The 27,156-nt window shown below is 36.3% G+C and overlaps 1 protein-coding gene across 5 annotated transcripts in view; it reads left to right on the top strand.

Annotated features, from left to right (window-relative positions):
* The window catches only part of LOC121142646, a 36,522-nt gene extending 14,282 nt beyond the window's left edge, over positions 1-22,240 (top strand). For 2 of the 5 annotated variants that reach the window (XM_040752777.1, XM_040752776.1), the window contains exons 6-10: positions 2,082-2,155; positions 2,278-2,300; positions 9,820-9,839; positions 11,421-11,629; positions 22,023-22,240. In XM_040752777.1, coding sequence (XP_040608711.1) covers positions 2,082-2,155; positions 2,278-2,300; positions 9,820-9,839; positions 11,421-11,629; positions 22,023-22,191 — 495 coding nt within the window. In that variant the 3' untranslated portion in view covers positions 22,192-22,240. Of the gene's footprint in view, positions 1-2,081; positions 2,156-2,277; positions 2,301-9,819; positions 9,840-11,420; positions 11,630-13,225; positions 13,310-22,022 lie in introns of those variants that run through there. The other 3 variants (XM_040752780.1, XM_040752779.1, XM_040752778.1) reach the window with 3 other exon arrangements.
* The last annotated feature ends 4,916 nt before the right edge of the window (positions 22,241-27,156 follow it).

Genomic DNA, 27,156 nt, shown 5'->3' with positions numbered 1-27,156 from the left:
ACTCAGGATGGTTTCTTCTAGTGCCATCCATTTGCCTTGGAATTTCAAGATTCCATTGTTTTTTGTTTTTTCTGATGAGTAGTACTCCATTGTGTAAATGTACCACATTTTCTCTATCTGCTCTTCAACTGAGGGGCATCTAGGTTGCTTCCAGGTTCTGGGTATTACAAATAATCCGCTGCCAGATTTTTTAGAATAAGGGTGAACTACTTTTCACATGGTCATGCAGGTTTCACTTGCAGACTCTCAAAGAATTTAAAGAATTTTATAATGCATCTGCATCATCATTATGTCGATTTTGTGTATTTGTTCTGTGTTTGAACTTGGGGGGCATGGGAGACAGGTTCTTTCTACATAGCTCAGGCTTATCCACATGATGTCTCTGCTCTAGACTCTGGAATGATAGGATTATAGGAGTGCATCACCTTGCCTGACTGATAGTTTTAATATAGAAACAAGGGAGTAGATTTAGCCTCTGTCATATTTCTTAGAAATATATCATTCTAATGAAAACTTTTGTTCAGCTTCTTGCTTTGTCTGTTACCACTCCACTTAGAATTCACAAGCCAATACTCATTCTGGGTTAACATCAGTGTTACTGTTTTATATATCAGTAGTGACATCATTTGATGCAGAGTTTGCAAAGTGCTTTCATTGTGTCACCTTCTTTATAATTTTCTTCTGTAATTACTTTTTATATGGTCTTTATATAGGTTTCCTAGACCATTGCACTGGCACTTATGGGATAATAGAAGGGTTTACAGTGACCTCTCTTTGATCTATGATGTCTTTGAGGCTCTTCAAAAGTGCATGGCAACTTCATTCATGTAATAATTTTGAAACTTTTTTCTGTGGTACAAATGTTTGAGTATATGTTTGTATGTATGTGTTGATGCATATATGTGTGCACTGTGTGCACGTGTGTGCACACACAAGTAAACACACATGTGCCTGATTTTGTTGTTGTCTTTTCTAGCCGTCTTGTGTATGAGTCTACTGGTGTTGCGTTTTCCTATCGTGTCATTCCCTTTTGACTCTGACCCACTTTGCCTCTTTTCCTTTATACTCTATTATCTTGAAATCATTATCGTAATTTCTTTTTCAACTTCACACTTTCCATTCATCTTTCTGATCAACTTAAGTGTTTGGTAGCTGTTATTTATATTAGAATAGGCAGAAAAAATTACAATCCGCAAGGAAAAGCATCATCAAAGTCCTTACCCTAACACAATTTCGGTACATCTGAGGTTTTTTTTCTGTGAGCCTGTACAATAATCATAAATTAGCATTGTAGCAAATATTCTTTTCAAGTAAGTGTATATAAGAGTCAGTATTTTAATCATAGCATCTCATAAGGTGGGTTTGATATAACTTAATAAGACTTGAGTTTCTTCCTTGTCTGTAAAATGGAGATAATAAACTCATAAGTTTGTTGAAATTTTAAATATCAGTATTAAAATGTAAATATAGAATGAAGAAATGCATCAAACATTTAACCCCATGGTAAGACATGGCACAATAGGTTCTTACTGTTAACTGCATCACAATTAACATTAGTGAGTTTATCTGTCTGCTTTTGGAACCAGGGTTTTTCTCACTTTTTCTATCCAATAATTTTTAAGATCTGGAAGGCAGTGGTTCTCAAACTTACGAATGTTGATGTGCTTTAATATAGTTCCTCATGTTGTTGTGACCCCATCATAAAATTGTATTGATGCTACTTCATAGCTGTAATTTTCTACAGTTATTAATCATAATGTAAATATTTTTGGAGTTAGAGGTTTGCCAAAGGGGCTGCTACCCACAGGTTGAGAACCACTGTTATTTCTGCTTCTGTAAATCCCATATATTTGTCTGAATCCCTTATGTCTGAAACTTCCATGTGTCCTTGCTTAGTGCTCTGGTCAAGATATGTAGCTGTGTGAAGCCAGACATTATTCATGATTATGCCACCTGTTATTTTCTTCTGAGAGTTATTATTAGACGGTCTCTGCTCTAAGTTTTTTTTTTTGGTGTTTTGTTTTTGCTTTTACTGGCATATTTTCTTAAACTTACATGATATTTCATTTATATATTTTCAGAGATTTAATATGAGAATTAAGAAGTTTGGTATAAATACAAGTAAAGAATTCAGAAAATCACCAGGGGCTTCTTGGTAATTCCTGCTTTTTTTTTTTAAACTAAAAGGCCTTTGAATTTTTTTAAATGACAATTTGAAATATTTGTTGCACAATTAGGAATTTCTCATACTACTTTTCTTTTTATTTTTCCTTAAAGCTTTGGATTGACTATGTCAACTGGTAGGTACTGCCACTATCTCAAGTATTGCATGAGTGCTAACAAGCATATGTGAAGCATCAAAGCCGTTATAATGTCAAGTCTGTGAAACTGTTGGGCTCTGGGCAAGTCATAGTAGAACTGTGAGCAAACATCAATGTACATCTTGATTCTTTTGTTTTTCATTATTGAATTTCTTGTTTTAGTTGAGTCACTACGTAATTAAAAGTTTGTTTTAAGCCGAGCGTTGGTGGCGCACGCCTTTAATCCCAGCACTCGTGAGGCAGAGGCAGGCGGATCTCTGTGAGTTCGAGGCCAGCCTGGTCTACAAAGTGAGCTCCAGGACAGCCTCCAAAGCCACAGAGAAACCCTGTCTTGAAAAACCAAAAAAATAAAAATAAAAATAAAAGTTTATTTTATTACAGATTTTGACACATATGTTTTCTATCATTTCATTATTAAAGTTCAGTAAATAAAATAAACCTTTTAAAATAATTTCTCAAGGAGATGGTAGATAAGCTAAGGAGAAAATTTTTATTAATAATTATTAAAATGAGCAAAAAAAGAATTAGTACAAACTAATAAGATAGATATTAGAGAACTTTTTAAGATAAGTTTTCTGAGTGTTTTCAGTGTAGGGAAAGAATTCACAGTGACAAACTATAGAGAAATTCAGGAAGAACAGCACAGTGTTTTGGTGAGATGACTACACTCCTAACTGTATATTTCCAAATCGTTTGTTTTAAAGGGTATAGAAATTTTTAAGTACTACAAATTATTCAGTTTAATTTTTATAATTATAGACTAAGTAAATTTATGACAAAAGAAGCATGAAAATAAAACATTTCACATTACTGTTTTATATTATTCACTTTTTGCTTTCAATGATACCTTTATTGTGAGATTAAGACAATGAAACCTTTTTATTTTATTTATTTTTTGAAATTATAATTACAACATGATTGCAACATTTCTCCCCTTTCCTCCACTTTTTAAAGAAAGATTTATTATGTATAGTGTTGTGCCTGCATTTCAATAGAGGGCCCCAGATCTCATTATAGATGTTTGTGAGCCACCATGTGGTTGCTGGGAATTAAACTCAGGACCCCTGGAAAAGCAGCCAGTGTTCTTAACCTCTGAGCCATTTTTCCAGCCCCCCTTTCTCCATTAAACCTTCCTATTTACCCCTCCACTCTTGCAAATCCATAGCCTCTGTTTTTATTTTTTATTGTTATTAAATATATGTAATTATATACAGATATATGTAACTACATATATATGCACACACACACACACATATCCTACTAAGTCTGTATGTTATTTCAAGGCTGACCATTTGGTGTTGGATAACCAATGGGTGTACTCTTCCCTGGAGAAGACTTTTTCTCCCACTCTTAGCATTCCTTAGTTACCTGCAGTTCTTTGTGTAGGGTTGAGATCTCCTGTCCACATCCCCACTTTAGCATCTCTATTGTTGCTATCTTTGTTTAGCAGTCTTGCTGGTGAGAGTTTATGAGTGTAGTTGCTGATATTACTAAGAGATACGATCTCACAATGAACTCCCTGATTCTCTTGTTCCTGACTCTCCAACCCTTCAGCACAGTGCTCCCTGTGCCTTAGGTGCAGGAGATGTGTTGTAGATTTATCCATTGGGACTGAACTCCACAGCTCTGCCTTTGGACTGGTTGTGGTTTTCTGCAGAGGTATTTTTCTGTTGGAAAATGATGTTTCCTGGATGAGGGGTGAGGACTACACTTATCTCTGCATATAAGGTCAGATATTTAGGATGTAATCCATGTCCACTTCACCACACCTATTGGTCAGTTCAGGCTTAGGCAGTCAAATTGGTGAGACTTTATGGGTGTAGCTTCTGACATTCCTAGGAGATACTGTATGTATCATAGCAAAATCCCTGATCCTCTGGCTCTTACTGTCTTTCTGTCCCCTCCTTTTCTGTTGCAAAGACAGGTTTCCTTAATGAGGAGTAAGGATTATGCTTACCTATGTGCATGAGGACAAATATTTAGAATTAATTAGGTGTTATTCTAGTTCAGCATATTTGTGGGTGTAGGTTCTCCTCCAAAATCCATGACTTCACTAGTCCTGAGTAACTGGCTAGGTTTCCAGTCCTACACATGATTTTGCTCTTTATGAGTTGATTCTTATAAAGTCCTACTAAAGAAGAATGGAGGAAGGTTAAAAACCCATATGCATCTTAGCATTAACCTTTAAAAAATTCTAATGTGCCAGGTGGTAGTGGTCTATGCCTTTAATTCCAGCACTTGGGAGGCAAAGGCAGGCGATCTTGGTGAGCTCGAGGCTAGCTTGGTCTACAAAGTGAGTTTCAGGACAGCTAGAGGTTTAACACAAAGAAACCCTGTCTTAAAAAACCAAACTAAACTAAATCAATCCAAAACAAAACAAAACAAAAACTATAATGCATAAAAGCATTGCATAAATATACATATATGGTTTAAATGAAATTTTGTCATCTTGGCTGACAATATTTCCTTCAAGAGTCAAAGAATGCCCAGCAGAGGCCCAATACTAGGCTGAAGCAGCCCTGTTTTAGTTCTGTTGATCACACTTGTTCAAAAGATTCTTAAAATATTACAGCCCAGTACTGGTTACTGCCAAGCTATACATACCACTACTACACCTTACATCTTGCCATTCAGGTCATTATGTTTTCCTCTAGCCATTTCAGTGTTTCGAGTTTCCTGCTTGGGTCTTTTATCCATTTGGAGATAGTTTTTGTGTAAGGAGACAGATATGGGTCTAATTTCATTCTTCTGGATGGACATCCCATTTCCCAGAAGCATTTGTTGAAAGTGCTTTTTCCCCTCAAGCTTATGCTTTTGGCATCTTTATCAAATGTTAAGTGGTTGAAGTTGCATGTACTCGTGTTTGGGTCTTCAATTTTGTTCCACTGATCTACATGTCTGTTTTTATGCCAATATCATATTGTTTTTATTTTGTAGCTCTGTACTATATCTGAAGATCTGGATTTTTATATGTTGAACCATCCCTGCATCTCTGGGATGAAGCCTACTTGATCATGGAAGATGATCTTTTTGAGGTGTTCTTGAATTTAGTTTGCAAGTACTTTTTAATTTTTAATTTTTTCCTTTTTTAAAATTTAAGTTAGAAACAAGCTTGTTTCACATGTCAATCCCAGCTCCTTCTCCTCCCCCTTCCCCACCAGGCCCCCCAGCCTGCCACCTAATCTCCACTCCGATCTCCAGGGAGGATGAGGCCCTTCAAGGTGGATCTCCAGAGTCTTTCATTTCATCCAGGGCAGGGCCTAGGCCCTCCCACAAGAGTCCAGGCTCTCACTGATTTTCTCAAAGAACTCTGTTAAGTTTTGATCTGGATGGTCTATCCATTAGTGAGAGTGGGATATTGAAGTCTCCCACTATTACAGTGTGGAATTCAATGTGTGGTTTAAGCAGTTGAGCAATTTAATCCTTTGGTGAGGGGTTAAACTTCAGTAGTTTCTTTTACAAATGTGGGCACCCTTGTGCTTGTGGCATAGATATTATGAATTAAGATATCATCTTGTTGGATTTTTCCTTTGATGAGTATGGTGTCCTTCCCCATCTTTTGATTAATTTTGCTTGGAAGTCTATTGTATTATTTTAGAATGGCTATCCCTGCTTGCTTCTTGTGTCTATTTGCTTGGAAAAATCTGATACCAACTCTTTACTCTGAGTTAGTGTCTGTCTTTGATGTTGAGGTGTGTTTCTTGTATGCAGCATAATGATGGATCCTGTTTTCACATCTGTTCTGTTACCCTGTGTCTTTTTATTGGTGAATTGAGTGTGTTGATATTTAGAGATGTTAATGACTAATAATTGTTCATTCCTGCTATTTTGTTGTTGGTGGTAGTTGTATGTTTGTGTGTGTGTTTTCCTGTCTTTTGGGTTTGCTGGTGTGAGATTATTTACTGTGTTTTCATGAATGTAGTTAGCTTCTTTGGGATAGAGTTTTTCTTCTAGTACCTTCTGTAGGGCTGGACTTTGGATAGATAGTATTTAAACTTGACTTTGTCATGTAATATATTGTTTTCTCCGTCTGCTGGGTTTTATAAATAGACACTATAATATTGTAGTCTTCACTGGAAGCTGTGGTCTCGGAGAGCCTTCATGACGTCTGTCCATGCCCTTTTGGCTTTTATAATGTCCACTGACAAGTCAGGTGTAATTCTAATAGGTCTACCTTTATATGTTGCCTGGCCTTTTTACCTTGCAGCTTTTAATATTCTTTGCTTATTCTGTATGTTTAATGTTTTGATTATTATGTGGCAGGGGCACTTTTCTTTTCTGGTCCAATATTTTTGGTGTTCTGTAAGCTTCTAGTGCTTTTTTAGGTATGTCTTTCTTAAGGTTCAGAAAATTGGCTTCTATGAGTTTGTTAAAAATATTTTCTATGTCTTTGAGCTTAGATACTTCTCTTATTTCGATTATTCTTCAGTTTGGTCTTTTCACAGTTTCCCAGATCTCCTGGATATTTTGTGTTAGAATTTTTTTTAGATTTAACATTTTCTTTGATCGATTTTTCCTATTTCTTCTTTGTATTTTCTATGCCTGAGATTCTCTCTTCCATCTCTTGTATTCTATTGGTGATACTTGCATCTGTAGTTCCTGGTCATTTACCTAGGTTTTCCATCTTTTCAAATCCCCTCAGTTTGTGTTCTTTATTGCTTCTATATATCCATTTGAAAGTCTTGAACAGTTTCATTCATTTCCTTCACCTGTTTGTTTTTTCTTGGCTTTCTTTTAAGGGACTTATTAATTTCCTCTCTAAGGCTCTCTACTATCTTCATAAAGTTGTTTTTCAGGTTGTTTTCTTTTGCTTCAGCTATGTTGGAATATGCAGGGATTGCTGTAGTAAGACAGATAGCTGGGCTCTTATAGTGACATATTGCCATGGCTATTATTGTGTTTTTATGTTGGCCTCCAGGCATCTAAGATTTAGGGGTAATTATAGATTTAGGTGCCAATTTTTGAGTGTATCTTTTTTGGATTGGTGTTTTGTTCCTTAGTTTCTGTTACCTCTCTGGTCTTCTGTCATGAGTGACCTGTGGTTCTGGTGACTGGTAGATCCTCAGGGGTCCTGAGGTTCTGTGTACCAGTGTGGCCTCAGGCAGGGCATGGAGCTACTGGTTTCAAGTACTAGCATGGCCTATAGCAGAGCAGGGGCTTCTGTGGAGCTCTGGTCGTCCTCATTATTAGTGTCTGTTGAAGCTGTTGACATCTTGACCTTGTTTTGGGGTTTAGTTCATTTTTTGTTCTCTAGCTTTGTGGAGGGCGGGTTTTATAAATAGACACTATAATATTCTGAATGTCTTTGGCTTCTGCTATACAATGCTTCTTCTTCGTTTCAGACTCTGTCATTCTGGGTCCTCTCCTTTTCTCTTTTGGCTCTGACAATCTTATTTATCTTCTTATTTATCTTCTTAAAGAAGCAGCTATTAGATTCCTTGATTATTTGAATTGTTCCTGTTATTTCTATTGTTGTGATATAAGCTCCGAATGATGTCTCTGTGTGGGCATCAGCTCAACTTCTCCATGCTCAATGGTTTATATAAGTGATGTTTTTAGCAATGGGGTCTTACCATCAGTTTCTGGATACCAACCAATAGCCATGGCAATTGACTAGGTTTTTTGTGGATTCCTACAGGGGCTTTTTGGCCAAACCTATTTAGATATAATCCATTCCTGGAATTGGAATCTTACTTTGGTGACAAGAGATGTCTAGCTGGAGCTCCATCTCCCCCATTATTTGTCAATTCCATTAAATTCACCTTCATATGTGTATATATGTTAGGAAGTTTTTACTATAGTAGGTATTTTACTATATCCAACCCCTCAAACAATATTTAGTTTTAGTTGTCCCTTGTCGTTTTCCTTCCCCAACCAACTCTTTTCTCCCTGTCCCTGATTTACTATCCTGTTCTAGTTCTGGCCCATTCATTCCTAACTATCTACTATATGTATCCTTTATAAGAGTCTTCCCCCAGTCTCTTACTCTATACATAACCTCTTTGGTTATATGCATTGTAGCCTGCTTATTGAAAATTTAAGAGCTAGCAACCAAATATAAGTGAAAATATACCATTTTTGTCCTTTGGGGTCTAGATTATCTCACTAAGAATGATTTTTTCCAGTTCCATTCATTTACCTGTGAATTTCATGATTTTATTTTTAACAGTTGAGTCTTTTTCCATTGTATAAATGTACCATGTTCTCCTTATCCATTCATCTGTTGATGGACATCTAATCTGTTTCCAATTTGTGGCTATTTTGAATAGAGCATAAATGAACATGATCGAGTAAACATCTCCACAACAGTGTATAGAGTCCTTTGGACATGTGCCCTAGAGTGGTATAGTTGGATCTTCAGGTAGATGTATTTCCAATTTCCTGAGGACCACCACACTGATTTCCAATGTGACTGCACAAGTTTGCACTCCCACCAGCAATGGATGAGTGTTCCCCTTTCCCTGCATCTTCACAAGCCTGTGCTGTCATTTTTTTAAAAATCAATCTTCTTCATTTTGACTGGGATAAAACAAAAACTCAAAATAGTTTTAATTTGCATTTCCCTGATGGCTAAGAATGATGACTTTAATCCTTCTCAGTCATTTGTGTTTCCTCTTTTGGGAATTCTCTGTTTAGATCTATAGCCCATTTTGAATTGAGTTGTTTGCTTTCTTGATGCCTAGGACTTGGTGCTCTTTATATATTTTAGATATTACTCCTATCAGATGTATAGTTAGTAAAAGTCTTTTCCCATTCTGTAGGCTGCTACTTTGTCCAAATGATAGTGTCCTTTGCCATACAGAAGCTTTTCAGTTTCATGAGGTCCCATTTATTAATTATTGATCTTGGTGCCTATGTTAATGATGTGCTGTTCAGAAAGTCTTTTCCTGTGTCAATGAGTTCAAGGCTATTCCCCCACTTTCTCTTCTATCAGGTTCAGTGTGTCTGGCCTTATGTTGAGGTCTTTGATCCATGTAGTTGAATTTTGTGCTGAGTGATAAGTATGGCTCTATTTGCATTCCATCAGGTTGACCAGCACCATTTGTGTATTTCTGGCTTCTTTGTATTTTTTTTTATTTCAAACCTGAGTTTGATTATTTCTTGCCACCTACTCCTTTTGGGCATAATTTTTCCTTTTTGTTCTAGACCTTTTGGTGTTCCATTAAGTCACAAATGTAAGATCTCTCCCTTTTTTATGTAGGCACTCAGTGCTATGAAACTGCCTCTTAGAACCGCTTCCATTGAGTCTCATGAATCTGGGTAGGCCCCAAACTACATAGCTTCCCACTGCTACTGGTCATCCACTGTAGCAGTCTATTTTAAGGTGCCCCAAAATGAACTATATTTGCATAACTATCTAAACTTTTTCTTATTTACAAGTTTTATGTTTTTGATAACTAGTTTGTATCATTTTATGTTATATATACATTTTAAAAATTATTGTAGCTATAGCTTTTCATGGTTTTTGTTTTAAGATTTGTGAATTTTTGTATTTTAGGCAAAGAAAATGCCGATATGGTAAGCCATAATATTTAATATGCAAAATAGAATTGGTATTTTAATTAGTGAGTATTAGTATATTTTTTCCATGATGACATTCCTTTGATGAATAGCTATTGGTCCCATAGTGGTAAATTTACATTAGAAAAATCTAGGCTGTTTTAAGTTATAAAAATGATTTGCGTAGGGAAGGTTAAGTATAATAAAATCTATATTTGTTTGGTTTATGATTAGATTAGTTTTCTGTCTTTAAGATATTCTATATTTTACGTATTCTGAATAGAACAATAATAATATAAATCTTCTTAATTCAGTAATTTATCATTTGAAATTGATGAGTCAAGTATTTTGCCTTTGTAATTATAAAAATTGCCAACTAAATTAAATTATATTATAAAATAGTTAATTTGTATAGTGAATTGCTAAATTTATACACACATAGACATGAAAAAGCATTGTAAGTTACTTTAGAGCAAACATTAAGAGCTAAGGTTGCATAAAATCATTATGGTTTTAGCATCTTAATTCCTAAAGACCACCTTTAGGAACAGGAAGTATGTTTTGGAAAATCATAAAGCAGTTAGAGGTCATGGTTGCAGCCTCATATCATAATTAAATATTGCTATTTCTTTGCGGGTTTTTATATAGGGTTCATAATATCACAAAATTCTTTATGTCTTTATGTATGTGTTTATATGTATATATGTTCATGTGTGGGCATGTGTTCATTATTGTGTGATGATGAGCATCCATGTGCGTGACTTGTATGTAGAGGCCAGAGGTCAACATCAATTGTTTTTCTTAATTGCTTTCCACATTAGAAGGTTTGTTCTCTAATTATTGATCACTGCTCTTCACGTATTGCCTATTACGCCTTTGACTGAGGAAATGAACCCTTCAATGTCTGTTAAACAAACCAGCAGTGAATTTCTCTGAAGGAAATGTCAGGCAAAACAATGCTGATGGCCCTCAGGGTCCACCAAGAGTTGGTTGCCTCTAGACCTATAACCAGACTAGGCTAAGGACAGGAGAAGTAACCATAGGATAAGTCTGGGGACCCACTGGACTTACTATGAGTCAGACTTCAGCCAAAACTCCATTTATTACCTAACCCCCATAAGCCCTTACTTGAACTGAAGGACCAAAATGTTTCTTGGAGCCTCCTGGAGTCAGCATCAATTCAGAGCCAGTATCCAGTAGACTCTAGAAAGTGTGATTGTTTCCTTTCCCCCAGTGTACATTTATTCTTGTCTATAGGTCCCTCTGGGGAAGAACTGGAGAAAGCTAATAGTAAAACTCCCAGGTATCTTATCAAAGTCCTTCCTTAGAGGAACCTGAGGAATGAATCTACTCATTCATGAGATTCTAGGTCTGCATACTGGCTCAAGTCTTGAAATTGATTCACTGGTTGATATTTCCTTTTGCCATGATCCAATACAGCCTTTCTTTCATTTGTTTGAGAATTTTCTTATTTATACAAATTAAACAGAAAGTCAGTAGGCTTCTTATCTATTTCATGTCTGGAAACACTGTGATTGATTATCCAGTACCAAAGGTCCATAGGAATCATGCCACCATAAAATTCTGTCTCTTCTGCAGAATACCACATTGATGCACTATATTAATGACCTTGTGCTGATTGGACCAAGTGAATATAAGGCATTCTGTAGACTCTGCCATCACAGTATTGCTTCTGACCAAGGAACTCACTTCACAGGCAGAAAAGTGCACCAGTGGACCCACAGTTATAGAATCCGCTGGTCTTACCATGTTCCCCAACACGCTGAAGCATCTGGCCTGATAGAAAGGTGAAATGGCATTTGAAGACACAGTTACAATGCCAATTGGGTAGCAGCAGCACAATGTTCTGAGTCAGAGTTCTCCAGAAGGCAGTATGCGTTTTTAATGGGCATCCAATATATATACTGTTTCTCCCATAGCTAGGATCTATAGTTCCAGGAATCGGGGTGGAAAAGGAAATAATTTCATTCACTATTATCCCTAGTGACCAACTAGGAAAATTTTTACTTCCATTCCTATGACCTTAAGTTCTGCTGTCATAGAAATTTTAGTTCACAAGTGGGGAGTTCTCATGCCAGGATCCACAACAAACATGCTATTGAACTTGAAGTTCAGACTTCCCCTGGCCACTTTGGGTTTCTAGTACCCTTAAGCCAATAGGCTATGAAAAGAATAACTGTTAGGAAATGTGATTGATCCAGATTACCATGGGGAAACTGTATTGCTTCTTGACATTGGAGGTAAAGCTATATCTGGAGTGCAGGTCCTTTAAGGCATCTCTTGGTGGGAGTAAAGTTAATGGCAAAGTACTATGATAGGGTCCCAGACATTAGTAGGCCCTGGGACCTTAATACCACTTACTCCATGGTGAAAATATCATTCAGGCTATAAAACCCAGCATGTAGACAGCACCATTTGCCAAAACTAAAGCAAAGGCCTAATCTATCAAGTTCAAGTACAGACTCACTATTGGCTTAAACCCATGACCAAGAAGTCTTCTCTGGTGAATGTCTCACAACATCAAAACAGCCTAATTGATGCTGAGTGACAAAGAGCACAGGTTTTTCAGGAATGAGGGTATGGTCACTCCTCCTAGAAAAGAGCCAAGATCTGCTGAGTTGCTTGCTGATAGGGAAGAAAGACAGAATGGGTAATAGAGGAAGGTAATTATACATACCAGCTAAGTCCACATGACCAGTTAAAAAAATGAGGATTGTAATTGACATGGGTGTTTATGTCATAATTCATTGAGTGTGTTTTTACAAATATTTGGGTTTCTTTCCTCAATTTATCATTTTATGTAACATCAACTGGAGAATATCATTGGTTATCATACTTAAATTTGAGATACTAAAAGAATATCCCTCAAGAGACATTGCCACTTATTCTAAATTTATAATGCATTTATAGTTGTATGAAGGACAGTTGTATAACATTAGGTTTATATGTAGGATAGTTCATATCATATTTAGGTATTATTATGGCCTGGTATTGTCTTTATTTGGAAATTGATTACAATATAAGGAGATATGATTGTGTGTCAAGTTGACAAAGGGTTGACTTGTGATAGCTATTCTTAGTTGTCAACTTGACTACAACTGGAACTAAAACCCCAAAATGAAGGGCACACATATGAGTGATTTCTGTTTGGTTTAAGATCAAGGAAGATAGGAAGAGCCACTTCTGATCTAGAATTTTGAGGTGGGAAGACTCCTTGTAACACAGATGTTTTGGAGCTCAGAACAGACACATTTTTAATCCAGAGCTAATCTGAGCCACACTTTCTGCTGGAAGCCTTCATAAGGACATGGTAGAAGGAAGAGTTTGATCTTTGTCTGCTTGCCCTCACCTTGCTAGCAAGTCCATTCCTTCACTGTCATTAGAGCCTATTTCTTCAGGATTACCAGATGAGACATCCAGCTCCATGGACTGAGCAATTACGGAATTCTTGAACTTGCTGTTCACAACCAGCCATTGTTGGATTCGCTGAACCGAGCGGCAAGTAAATCATTCTAAATATATATACATACATACATACACACACACATACATACATACATACATTCGTACATATAGTTAGTTAGTTAGATATACATGTAGTCATTCTCAAGTTTTGTTGCTCTGGAAAACCCTGACTAATACACATATGAAGCTTTCTGTGAAGAATTGTGTGGAATTTTTATGAGTGTTGTATTGAATCTGTAAATTGCATTTGGAAGATGGGAAGTCTTTACATCTTCTGTTATTTTCTTCAGTTCCTTTCTTCAATGTCTTAAAGATTTTTTTTGTCATACAAGTCTTTCACTTACTTGGCCAGAGTTGACCCAAGATATTTGATATTATTTGAGGCTATTGTGAAGGGTTTTGCTTCCCTGATTTCTTTAGTAGTATGTTTATTATTTGTATGATGGAGGGCTGCTGGGTTTTACATGTTAATTTTGTGTTCTGATACTTTTAGCAGCTGTAGAAATTTCCCGGTGATGTTCTTAGGGTCATATATATATAACCTGCAAATAAAGATACTTTAGCTTCTTCCTTTCCAATCTGTGTTCCATTTATTTTCTTCATTGTCTTATTGCTCTGAATTAGCATCAAATACTATACTGGTAAATATGGAGAGAGTGGACAACCTTGTCTTGTTCCTGATTTTAGTGAAATTGCTTTGAGTTTCCATTTAAGTAGGTGTTGTCTATGGGCTTCCTGTAAATTGCCTTTACTATGTTTAGGTATGCCCCTTATATCTCTCCAGGGATTTTATTATGAAGGCGTATTGAATTTTGTCAAATTCTTCATCTAATAAGATAATCATGTAGATTTTATCTTTCAGTCTGTTTTATATAGTGGATTACATTTGGTAATGCGTGTATGTTGGACCATCCCTGCATCTCTGGGATGAAGCATGTCTGATCATGGTGGATGATCTTTTTGATGTATTCTTCTTGATTCAGTTTGCCACTATCTTTTGAGAACTTTTGCATCTATATTTATGAGGCAAGTTGCTCTATAATTCTCTTCTTTGTTAGGTTTTTATGTGGTTTGGGTGTCAGAGTAACTGGCCTCATAAAATGAGTTGGGTAGGTTTCCTTCTGTTTCTGTTTTGTGGAATAATTTGTGGAATACTGGCATTAACTCTTGTTCAAAGTTTACACTAAAATACTTCGGCCCTGAGATCTTTTTTTGGTGAGGGTAGGGAGCTTTTAATGACTGCTTCTATTTCATTAGGGGTTGTAGGTCTGTTTAAGTTGCTTATTTAATTTTATAAGTATAGGTTTGTTTTTGTTTTTGTTTTCAAAACAGGGTTTCTCTGTGGCTTTGGAGACTGTCCTGGAACTAGCTCTTGTAGACCAGGCTGACCTCAAACTCACAGAGATCTGCCTGCCTCTGCCTCCTGAGTGTGGGGATTAAAGCCATGGGCCATTTTAAAGCTTATCTTTATGATTTTCTGAATTTCCTTAGTATATGTTGTATGTCACCACTTTCACTTCTAATTTTCTGAACTTGGATATTCTCTCTCTACCTTTTAGTTAATTTGAATATGGGTTTGTCAATCTTAATTGATTTTATTAAAGAACCAACCCTGTTTCATTGAGTTTTTTATTTTTGTCGTTGTGATATTTATGTATACATTATATGTATACACACATGTATATATGTATATAATTTTAGCCCTTAGTTAATTTCTTGGCATTTATCTTTTGGTGTGTTTGCTTATTTTTGCTCTATAGCTTTCAGGTGTTCTGTTAAGTTACTGGTATAAGATTTCTCCTTTTTAAAAACAAATGTAGACATTTAGTGATATGAACTTGCTTCTGAGAACCTTATTGTATTCCAAAAGTATGGGCACATTTCGTATTTATTTTCATTAAGTTCTAGAAAGTCTTTAATTTCTTTCTTGATTTTTCTCTTGACCAATTTTTCATTCAGTGGTTCATGTTCAGTTTCCATGTGTTTGTAATCTTTCTGTTGTTTCTGTTGTTGTTGATATCCAGCTTGAATCTGTAGTAGTCTGATAGGATGCAGGGTGTTATTTCAAATTTCTTGCATCTGCTGAGACTTGCTTTGAGTCTGAGTAAGTAGTCAATTTTGAACAAAATTCCATGACATGCTGAGAAGAAGGTATATTCTTTTATGTTTGGATGTGTTGTTCTATAGCTATCTGTTAGGTCCATTTGGTTTATAATGTCATTTGGCTTCACCATTTCTGTTAGGATGTGGCTGGATGACCTGGCCATCTGTGAGAATGGGCTATTGAAGTCTCTCACTATGAGTATGTGATGATCAATATGTGACTTAAGCTGTAGCATTATTTCTTTTATGAACTTGGGTACTCTTGTGTTTGTGGAATAGATGATAAGAACTGAAATGTCCTTTTGGTGAGTTTTCCTTGGATGAGTATATAGTGTTCTTCCCTATCTCTTTTGATTAATTTTCACTTGTAGGCTATTTTTTCAGCTAACAAAATGACTCACATCAGCTTGCTTCTTAGGTCCATTCATTTGGAATGTCTTTTTCCATTCTTTTATCCTACGTGATGTCTATTCCTAATGTTATAGTGTGTTTCTTGAATGCAGCAGAAGGATGGATCCCATTTCTTAATCTAATCTGTTACTCTGTGTCTTTTTATTGGGAAATTTAGATAATTAATGTTGAGAGATATCAGTGAGTTGAAGGCAAGGTTTAAAGAGTTCACCAGACCCAAGATAAATGATAAATAAGTATTTATAAATAAGTATAATAAGTATAATAAGTATTTATAAATAAGCACTTACACAAATAATAGTAAATAACCACAGAGGTCTCCCTGCTCCAGAAGATGAGGTCTCTGCCCTTCGGATGTTCTGATCACAACCCAAGAGAGTGAGTCAGCCCCTCCTCTACCTTATAAAGGGTCAGTCTAAACACCTGAAGTCACACCCATAGGGCGTGGTCATTACCACAAGTTCCCTGGCAAAGAAAGATTCCACTACATTTCCCCTTTTTGTCTAAATAATAGGATTTTAAGCCTGATACAAGAATTATGTAAAATGATAACAAATATCAACTATAGTCCAGGAGAAGGAAAGATAAAAACATTCATAAATTTAGACCTACAACCAGCAAGAGTAACATGAAGCAGGAAACATGTGCTAGATGTCCGGTCCCAGGGTAATGGCATATAGCAGAGATTACTCCAATAGCTGTCCTATTCTGGAAAGTCTAAGTCTTGTAACTAATGCATTCTAGCTAAGATAAGAGAGGACATTAGCTGTGACTGTCTAGTCTTTAACCTCATCAAAGACCTGAGAAGGACAATAACATTATTCGGGTGAGCAGGAAGTGCAAGTAGGTGACTTCCTAAAGGTGCAAGAAATGACAGAAACAGCAGGTACCAAGGTCTCACAGTAATGTCCAGGCAACCAACTTTGGCTAAGGCCTATAGTATCTGACCGACCATCTCAGCTAACTAACTTGAAATTGTAGAGCAGTTTTAGTCCAAAACTGATCCTTGAGTGGTGTTTACTAGTTCAAAGACATCATGTTGAATCAAGTGGAACCAATATTGTGGGGCCTCATCTTCTTTCTGGAGACTTCAAAGATCACTGTTAGGAAATTTTATTGTTCACTGTGGAATAGTTAAACATTAATACCAACACAGAAAGTTTAAATTTTATAGGTATGCATACTAGGAAAAATATCAGTAAGAATGAAAATTAGTATGAGGAAAATTGGGATTTTTTTGAGAGATAACAGAGTATTGCAATAATAGTTCCTATGATTTTTGTTTTCTTCTGTCATAACACCAGCAAGATGCCGCTACAATGAGTGGTGTTTGTTAATTCCTATTATTCTCTCTCCCTCTCTCTCTCTCTCTCTCTCTCTCTCTCTCTCTCTCTCTCTCTCTCTCTCTCTCTTTGTTTCTCTTTTTATTCATTGCTCTGGGATTATTCCTTCTGTTTTCTTGGATGTAGTTAATCTCTTTAGGTTGAATTCTTTCGTCTAGCATCCTCTATAGGGCTGGATTTATAGATGGAGCTTATATTTTGTTTTGTCATGGAATATCTCATTTTCTTCACCTATTGTGATTGCAAGTTTTGCTGGGCATAATAGTCTGGCTGTCATCTGTGATCTCTTAGCATCTGTAACATGTCTGTAAGGCCCTCTGGCTTTTAGGATCTCCACTGAGAAGCCATGTCTCATCCTAATAGATCTGTCTTTATATGTTACTTGCTATTTTTCCATTGAAGCTTTTAATATTCTTTTTTCTGTACATTTAGTGGTCTGATTATTAGTTGCCAAGGGAATTCCGTTTCTAGTATAGTCTCTTCAGTGCTTTGTATGTTTCTTGTACTTTGGCTTTTCCAGACAGAGTTTCTCTGTATAACAAACCAGCCAGAGAAACTGGCTGTCCTGGAACTCACTTTGTAGACCAGGCTGGTCTTGAACTCAGGTAGCTCCACCTGTCTCTGCCTCCAGAGTGCTGGGATTAGAGGTACACACCATCATCCCCTGGCTGCTTCTTGTACTTTTTTTTTTTTTTTTGGTTTTTATGAGACAGGGTTTCTCTGTATTGTTTTGGAGGCTATCGGTCCAGCCCAGCCTCGAACTCACAGAGATCCGCCTGCCTCTGCCTCCCGAGTGCTGGGATTAAAGGCGTGTGCCACCACCGCCCGGCACTTCTTGTACTTTGATAGACATCTTTTTCTTTAGATTAGGAAAATTTTCTTCTATGATATTGTTTAAAATATTTTCTGTGCCTTTGACCTGTGTTTCTTCTCCTTCCTCTATTCCTATTATTCTTTTTTTAAAAAGGACTTTCTAAGAGTATTTTTTGTTTGCTTATTTATGAGTGCTCTATCTGCATTTACAAGTTTATGACAGAAGGGGGAATCAGATTCCACTATAGATGGTTGTGAGCCACCACGTGGTTGCTGGGAATTGAACTCAGGACCTGTGGAAGAGCAGTGAGTGTTCTTAACTGCTGAGCCATCTCTCCAGCCCCTATTCCTATTATTTTTAAATGCAGCCCCATTCCTATTATTCTTAAATGTGGTCTGTCAGTCAGTCATTGGTGGCACATGCCTTTGATCCCACCACTCAGGAGATAGAGGCAGACAGATCTCTATACGTTCAAGGCCAGCCTGCTTTACAGCACTAGTTCCAGGGCAGCTAGGGCTGATATGCAGAGAAAGCCTGTCTTGAAACCCCCCACAAAAGTGGTCTGTCTATAACATTTCATATTTCCTGGACATTTTATGCCAGGAGATTTTTTTAGGAACTTTTGGGAACTTTTACAGATAATAGCATCGGTAATAGGGGATAATTTGACTTTTTCTTTTTGTATTTTTATCCTTTTAGTTTCCTTCCTTGACCTTATTTCTCCATCTAATGCTCCAAACATTATTTTGAAAAAGAATAGGAACAGTGGAAATTGAGTCCCTCTCTTCTTCCTGATTTTAATGGTATTGCTTCAAGTTTTTCAATATTTAGGGTGATGTTGGCTTGTGTTTGCCATATATCACCCTTATTATATTCATATATGTCCCTTCATTTCAGGTCTCTTAAGGGTTTTGTTACAGAGTGATGTTGGGTTTGTCAAAGGCCTTTTTTGCATCTACATTGAAATGATACCATGATTTCTGTCCACAGAGCCATTTATGTGATTAATTATATTTATTAATTTATGTTGAATTGTTCCCTGTATGTTTGAACTGAAGTCAACTTAGCCTTAACAGATTATTTTTGATGTGTGTTTGAATTTAGTTTGCAAGTGCTTATACATTCATTCTGAAAATTGATCTATAAATTCCTTCTTTGTATATCTGTCTCTGGTTTTGCTATCGTTATAATGCATGCTTCATAGAAAAAATTTCGGAACATTTCTTGTTTGCTGTTTTTATGTAGTTGAGAAGCATTGGTTTTTAATTCTTCTCTAAAGGTCTTATAGAATTCTACAGTGAATCCAACCTGTTTGAGGAACTTTTTAATAACTGATTCAGTCTAGTTGTTTATTTTAGGTTTGTTATATTAAATTATTTCATCTTGGTTTAACTTTGGTGGGTCATGTGCTTCAACATGTTCATCCTTTTTAACATTTCAAATTTGGAAAATACATATTTTTAAGGTATCTATTGTAATGATTCAGTTTCAACTCTAGTCTTATTAATTTGGATTTTTCTCATTTTATTTTGGTTAATTTGGCTAATTGTTTATCAGTTTTGTCCTTTCAAAGAACCAATTCATTATTTCATTGATTCCATTTATTGTTTAAAAATTGATTCATTAATTTCTGTCCTAATATTAGTTATTTCTTCTATCTGGTAACTTTGAGTTTGATTTGATTTTTTCCAATGTCTTGAGGTACACCATTAGGTTATTAATTTGATATCTGTGATTTTAGCAATATAGGCAGTTGCAGAATTACAGATATAAATTTTCTTAGCACTGCTCTCATTACGACCCTTAGGTTTTGATTTGTTTGTTTTCATTTTCATTCAATTCTAAGAATTCTTATTTACTTCTTGAACCTTTCATACTCCAGAGTGCAAGTATGTTAAATCTCTGAGTTTGAATTGTCTGGTTTCCTCTTAGAATACAGGAAGTTTTTTATGTTTCCTGTACTGGTTGAGGATTTATTTTTGTCATACTTTGTGTTCTATTTTCAAGTAAATTTATGGACTGCTGAGGGAAATTGTTTTCTGTAGCCTTTGGGTGGAACGTTCCATAGGTGTTCATTAAGTCCATTTGCTCTATGGTGTCACTTAACTCCAGCGTTTCTGTTTTTCTATTGATGACCTATGTCTTGGCATAAGTGGGGCACTGAAGTCATCTACTATAACCATGTTGGACTAATTGACTTAATTCTAGTATTATTTATTTTCTGAAATTGAGTGTGCCCAAGTTTAGAGTGAAGCAACTTTATGTCCTCTGATTAGCTTGGCTTGAATTCTGTTTTGTCAGATATTAAAGTAGTGACATCTGCTTATTTCCTTATCCCATCGTATTGGAATACTTCTTTTCCTTTCTCTCATTCTAAGGTAGTATCATGGATTTACCCTCATTCTTTCTTGCAGGTGTTTGTTTTCTTGGGCTTCCATAAGGAGTTTATTAATCTCTTCTTTAAGTTTGTTGAAATGTTTATTCATGTCCTGATTGATTTCTCTGAACTGTTTCAACTAGTTTATAATTGTTCTTTCGAATTGTTTGCCTTGTTCTTATAGAGACAATTACTATGGAATTTGTAGTTTAAGGAAACAATGTACAGTCATAGTTGGCTTTAGTTTTAGTTTTACATTATGTGTGTTTTTATTAGACTTGGGCTTCTGGAGTTAGAGTGAGGCTTGTGTCTTTTGATACGACTTTTTGGTTCAGAGGGCCAGATGGTGATTAGATGAGTCGTAGGAATACCCAGTACTTAGGCTGGATGGAATCCTGATAGAGAGAGCAAAGAGGGGTGGAGCAAGGGTTCCTGACCAGCTGCATGGTACTGCTGCAAAGTCTTCTAATGGCAGCAGGTGGCAGGCAGAGATCGGGAGGAGAATCTGGAGGATGGGGCTGAGAGGAGTGGGGAGGGGCGGGGTTCTTACTCACCATGTTGCCTGGCTCAAGAGTCTCTGGGAAACAGTGGGTGGCAGAAAGGGCTTAGGATGGCATTCCCAAGGGGATGAACATAAACGTTTTTATTCATAAACATTCTAGCACATGGTTATAAAAAATTATAAAAGGAAGGTATTTTGATGACCTATAGCAATTAAATTTGTGAATTTCAAGGGATTTCTGAAGTATGTATAATTCCTGAATTTTGTATCGTACAGTTCTGTGTTACTATATAATATTACTTTAATTTGTTCATCAGACAACTTACATCATCTATGGCTTATTTCTAAGGTCACATGATACTGTTTTGCATCATTATTAATGGAATTTCAGGCAGCTGATCATTTTCAGAAGCCATGCACCATGGTACACACTTGTAATATCAGGACTTGTAAGGCTAAGGCAGGAGGAAAGCCATTCTGGCCTACATAGGGACTGCCAGGCCATCTAGGCTACATAATAAAACTGTCTCAAACAAACAGTCAATATTATTGTTCTTGACTTTTTTTCCATGTTAAAAACTCCTCATATTGCCTTTCAGAAATCAAGCATCAGGAGCTGGTGATGCTCGGTGGTAGAGTGTGTATGGCTGATATGCACCAGGCCATGTTTAGTCTCCAGAACTCACTCTCCTCCAAACAAACATGCGAATGGATACCTTAAACAGAAAAGCAAGAGTTTGCATTGATAATAATTGGCTTCCAGAAGAACCTGACCAGCTTTGGCAATACTACATTCATCTAAATTTAAGATGAGATGTGGCTCAGGGGAAATTGTTTTCATAGCAGGCAGGAGCCCTAGGCCCAGTCCACATCAGCCTGTCATTCCAGAACTGGGGAGGTAGAGATAGGAGGATCAGAAGTTCAAGGTCATTCTTGGCTGTATAGTGAGCTCAAGGCAAGTTTAGGCATTACTGAAGCCCTGGCTTTAAAAATATCATTTATACATCAGCTGCTGTAGGAATCAGAATGCTTCGTGTAATTTTGCTTAAGAAAAACTTGTTTTTGAAAGATTGCATATTTTTCTAGTATGTATAGTATAGGGACCCTATAAATGTCCACGTAACACCCTTTTTCAAAACTAACATGACTAATGTCTTAACTATAGGAAAAGAAGAGAAGGCGACTGGAGCGTTTCCGACTCCTGTGACTTGCTCCTGCATCTTCTCTCCAGAGTTTATATGTCAAAAGTCAATAGAAGAACCAAATTAAAATTTTCACCTTCTGTTTATCATCAGTTCTTTAATCTTTTCATTGACGTTGGTTTGTACTTATAATGTCACTGCTATAATTTATAAATAAAAATAGTCATCTACATTTACTACATACTAGAACACAATGGAGTTGCTTTTTTTTTGCTCAGATCATTTTAACAGATTTTAATATATCATGCATAACAGTGTCTTTAAAACATTTATATGATGTTCACAACATGTGGTTATTGTCATGCTTGAGTGAGTGATTGTTGCTAACTTATTATTATTGAATTTCCTCATGGTCCCTTGGTTTAAATATGTATAGCTGGAGATTAACTGAAGTACTCTGGCAAAATAAACTACAAGTTCAAGTTTACTCATAGTTTTGATTTAAGCATAGTGCAGTTGATACAGTTCTTCCTTCATAATTTTGATACTCTTTGCAGTGAATTTGATATGTAACATTTGCTAAAGATACCATTTTTATGGAAAACATCTGGGGTAATTATAATTAGTTCAGGATCTGTAGTGTTTGTTTTAAAAGCTGTTGAATTCACAGAGAAAGAAGCATCTCCTAATGACTAGAATAATCAAAATTAATATGGAAACACTTTATGGTATTGGTACTGTGGCTTACAGGATAATTTTAGAGTATTCCAAAAGGAAATGAGGGGTAACTTGTGCGAAAAGTGCCAGACCAGCACGTTACACCTGTTAGTGTGCATCGTTTGGAACAGCTGTGTCTTTTATTGTCAGTAAACAGATGCAGAACATACTGGAATGTTTTAAAGCAATATGTTAATCCTGCCTTCCTCTACTGACCGTCTCACAGGATAGTGATTAAATATTGGCTGTGCAGCTGTTACTACAATTATAGCATTGCTTAGTTAATTTCTTCTTCCCAGGCCCAAGTGTTTTAAAAATTGAGGAAATAATATTTAACCTTGTAGTGTTTTATAATGTAGTTTATTTACACACATTGATTTCTAAAGATAAGTTACTTAAATATTATGAAGAAGTCATGCATGTGAAATTCTTATAAATATGTTTGTAAATTAGTGTTCTTGGATGAGCAATTTTAATGTACTTTTTAATTTTTCTTGATTTATTCATGAATATAAATGAGTTTTAATCTGGTAACTTGAATTTTATTCTTGAAAATTTCTATCAAGGAGCTAATGGGAAATGAGTCTCATTAAGTATTTTTGCACTGAAGTATATAACATTTTCTTAGAACAGAGCAGGACACCATGCAGGTGTTTGAATTTACAATAACCTCCTCGTAATTTAATTATGCTTTAATTAATTCTTATCACTTCGCCTTCTCAGAAAATATATTTAAAAGATTATGTAATTATTCAGTTTACATACAACTTTAAAGATCAATTGTATTAACTGAAATTATTAATACTTCAAGTTATTGTTTTAATATGGGAGATTTATTTTATAAAATATTATAAAATTACATTATAATATTCTTGGGTTCATATTATAGTTGAGGGATTTTAAGACTGGAGGCATGAAGTAAGTTGGCTAACACCTTATATCTTGGAAGTAGTGAGGCTTGGATCTAATCAAGGAATTTCATTCATATTTCTTTTAACAACTTTGCATTTTGTCTGCCTTTCCATCTAATATCAACATGATGCAGAATGGGCAGTGTCCTGGTTTTAGCCATTCTATGCATCTCAGCATGATTATTACATTGTTTAGACAAGATTCCCTCAAAATAAAGCTCATGGAACAATAAGACCTCAAGCTCTTGGTCTCTCATAACACAGGGACCCTTAGAGAAAATACCTGGGATGGCTTGTGAGGCTCGTGTCTTTACTCTGATAACACCCCTTTGTGGGCATGACCCCATGGTGTTGCTAACCTTTGACCTCAAAAAGAGCCTTCCTTGCTCCAAGAGATCTTAAAGAGCAATATAATGCTGTTTTACCTGTGGCCCATTATTTTACTTATGCCTTCACTTAGAAATATTAGTCATTATTGAAATTTGTTCTATGAAATCATTATCTTCCATCAGGTATTAACGTTATATTATAACATTATTATATTCCATTTCTCATGTGTAAAATAGGAAGAGAACTGAGAGTCTAATATAATAAGTTAAGTGAAGATACTCCTGATGTATAAAGTTTGTGTGTGCTTGATGTTTTTCTTCAAAAAGCAAAAACAAAGAGACAAGCATCCAAAGTAAAAGCTTAAAACTGTCTGGCTAATCATTTTTGTGGAGGGTCCATGCCGTCCACCTCCAACAGGTGCTTACTGTCGGGTAGTTTTCCTGACACTGATGAGAATGCTTCCAAGATTAACGAGGATCAACAATGTCATGAAGCATTGCTGGAGGAAATTTAATACAAGTCCATTATGAGATCCTTCTTTGGAGGTAAAATGTTCTTACATACAAGCTGGATGAATTATCATATCTTATTTTCATGAAATGTTGTGAAATTTTAAAAATATTATTCAGTTTTAAAAATAAAGAGTTCCATAACGTTTTTTGCTAAAGTTAATCAGCAATCCTGTATGTCTGCAGAATTACTGTTTGTTTTTAATTGTACATGTGTTTGTGTGTTGCATGGATGTGTACCTGTGTGCGTGTGTCTCTGGAAGCCAGAGATCAGCACTGGGTGTCTTCTGTCACCCTCCACTTCACTTGGAAAATGATGGACTTAATATTCAATCATGCGTATAATGTTTTCAGGTCAAATGCATGACCAGTCCTTCCCTTCTTACTTTCTCCCACCAGCTTACTTTCCCACCTCAACTGTGTATGCGTACTCTGCCTGCCCCTGTGTGTGTGTGTGTGTGTGTGTGTGTGTACTCTGCCTGCCCCTCCCCCTCTGTGTGTGTGTGTGTACTCTGCCTGCCCCTCCCCCTCTGTGTGTGTGTGTCTGTGTGTGTGTACTCTGCCTGCTCCTCTGTGTGTGTGTGTGTGTGTGTGTGTGTGTGTGTGCTCTTCCTGCTCCTCTCTCCGTGTCTGTCTCTTTTTAAAACCACTGAGTCCATCTAATGCAGCCTGGATGTGCATGTGCTGGCACTCCTGAGTAAAACAACTATTAGTCCCTCACTATTAGCCAAAAGTTCCGGAGAGAGGGATGGGGCTCCATGAGCCCCCTCCCAACCCTTCCTAAGATTTTCGCTGACCTAATCTGGTTCAAGTCCACCTTACTTTGGAGAGAGGGTCTTTACTGAACCTGGAGCACCCCAATTTGGCTAGACTGACTTCCCAGCTCCCAGGGACTCTCCTGTGTGAGCCTCCCCAGAACTGAGGTGACAAGCACGCTCTGCGCTCTGCTCCTCCTAGCTTCTGCTTGGATGCTAGCAGCCCCCTGCAGGCCCTCAGTTCCTGTGTCTTGCAAGCACTCTACCCACTCAATCATCTCTCCAGTTCCTAAAATTACTATTTTATTTGCATCTCTAATTTGGGGACTGAAGCCTTTTGATTTTCTTTTGTTCTGATGTGGAGACTGTCTTGAATTTGTTGGCCTCAAATTTTCAGTTCTCCTGCCTCAGCTATCTAAATATTGGACTATAAACATGTCACATTGTACCCTCAAATTACTTTTATTAATGCCTACATCCAAACACACAGACTATAAAACAACAAATTTTGTATTATGTACTACAAATTTTCCAGGAAAAAATGATATTGCTTTTGTTTTTGTTTTATACTTTCAGACTTTTGAAAAGTGAAACATTTTGTTTTGAAACAATTTATATACATACCCAACTGTAAAGAATGGAAAGAAATCCCTTCTGTCTTTTAACCAGTCCCCCCAGTGGTGTAGACATGTCACCACAATGCTATATCAGTCAGGGCACAAAGGATGTAGAAGGGCATTGGCCAGTGATGGTCTCTCCCTCCCTGCCTCTCTTCCTGCCTCCTTTTCTCCCTCGCTCTCGTTTTTTCCGTTTCATTTGTTTGTATGTTTTCTGTCTTTTTTACTGTCTTTGTTTCAATTCTATCCTCTCCTTTTCTGGGGGATATTGTGTAGAATTCTTTGGTAGAATTACACAGCGCTATCTGTAATTTGTTTGAAATGATTTTGGTAACAGGACTGTTCAAATCATGTATCTCATATTGACTGAGCTATGGTTTTGTGCACATATTTGATATCTGCAGGGTTTGCAGTGATGTCTCAATTCCACTCATGGTGTTGGCAACTTATGATCCCTCTACTTAACAATTTTCCTTATCAATTTTGCCATAGATTTATTGATTTCAAAATTGTTCTTTTGAAACAACCAACTCTTACTTTTTCATTATTCTATATAGTTTTTTCCACTTAATTTCTACTTTTGTCTTTACTATATCTTCCTGTTGTGGACTTTAAAAAATACTAGGATTTTCAGAGGGGACCAAAGATTTTAGTGTGAGACCCCTCTATTGGACTTCTAGAGGGTACATTTACCTCTCCTCAAGTGGACACATTGAACTGCAGGGACTACTATGTCAGTACTGGCCTAGCAATGCCTATATGTTTTGATGCATTGTACTCTTAATTGGTTTAGTACATTTGAATGATTTCTTTTTTGCTTGAGACTTTTCTTATTATTTTTCTGTTTCCTACTTTGGTTCTATTATATCTGAAGAAAACACTGTATATCAATTTAATTATTTTAAATATTGGTGATTTTTTATATCCCTAGATGGGATCTGTCTTGACAGAGATTCTATGACCACATGCAGAAAATAATGTGCCCAATAACTTCTTTTTTAGACAATAACAAACCACACACTCAGTGCTGTTTCCTGTAAGATTGCATCATCTAGTGACATAGTAGGCATCTTAATCTGTGATGTTTATTCACAAAACCACAAGTAGCAGAGCAAAGCATTTCTCAAAATAAATCCACATCATTAGCATGAGTGTGTTGAGTAGTTCTGTTCATTTGTTGTGTTGTTCAAATACCACATAGCTGTAGCCTTTTGTCTAGTTTTTTCAATGGTTGACAGCTTTGAAGTCTTTGATTTGTGATTTGTCATTTTTTGCAAGTTTTTGCCTTAAATATATTGAAACCTTGTTGCTACAAGGC

The sequence above is a fragment of the Mesocricetus auratus genome, unplaced genomic scaffold (assembly GCF_017639785.1).
Source record: "Mesocricetus auratus isolate SY011 unplaced genomic scaffold, BCM_Maur_2.0 Super-Scaffold_100010, whole genome shotgun sequence".
NCBI lineage: Eukaryota > Metazoa > Chordata > Mammalia > Rodentia > Cricetidae > Mesocricetus > Mesocricetus auratus.
This window is presented reverse-complemented; position numbering and strand designations above follow the sequence as displayed.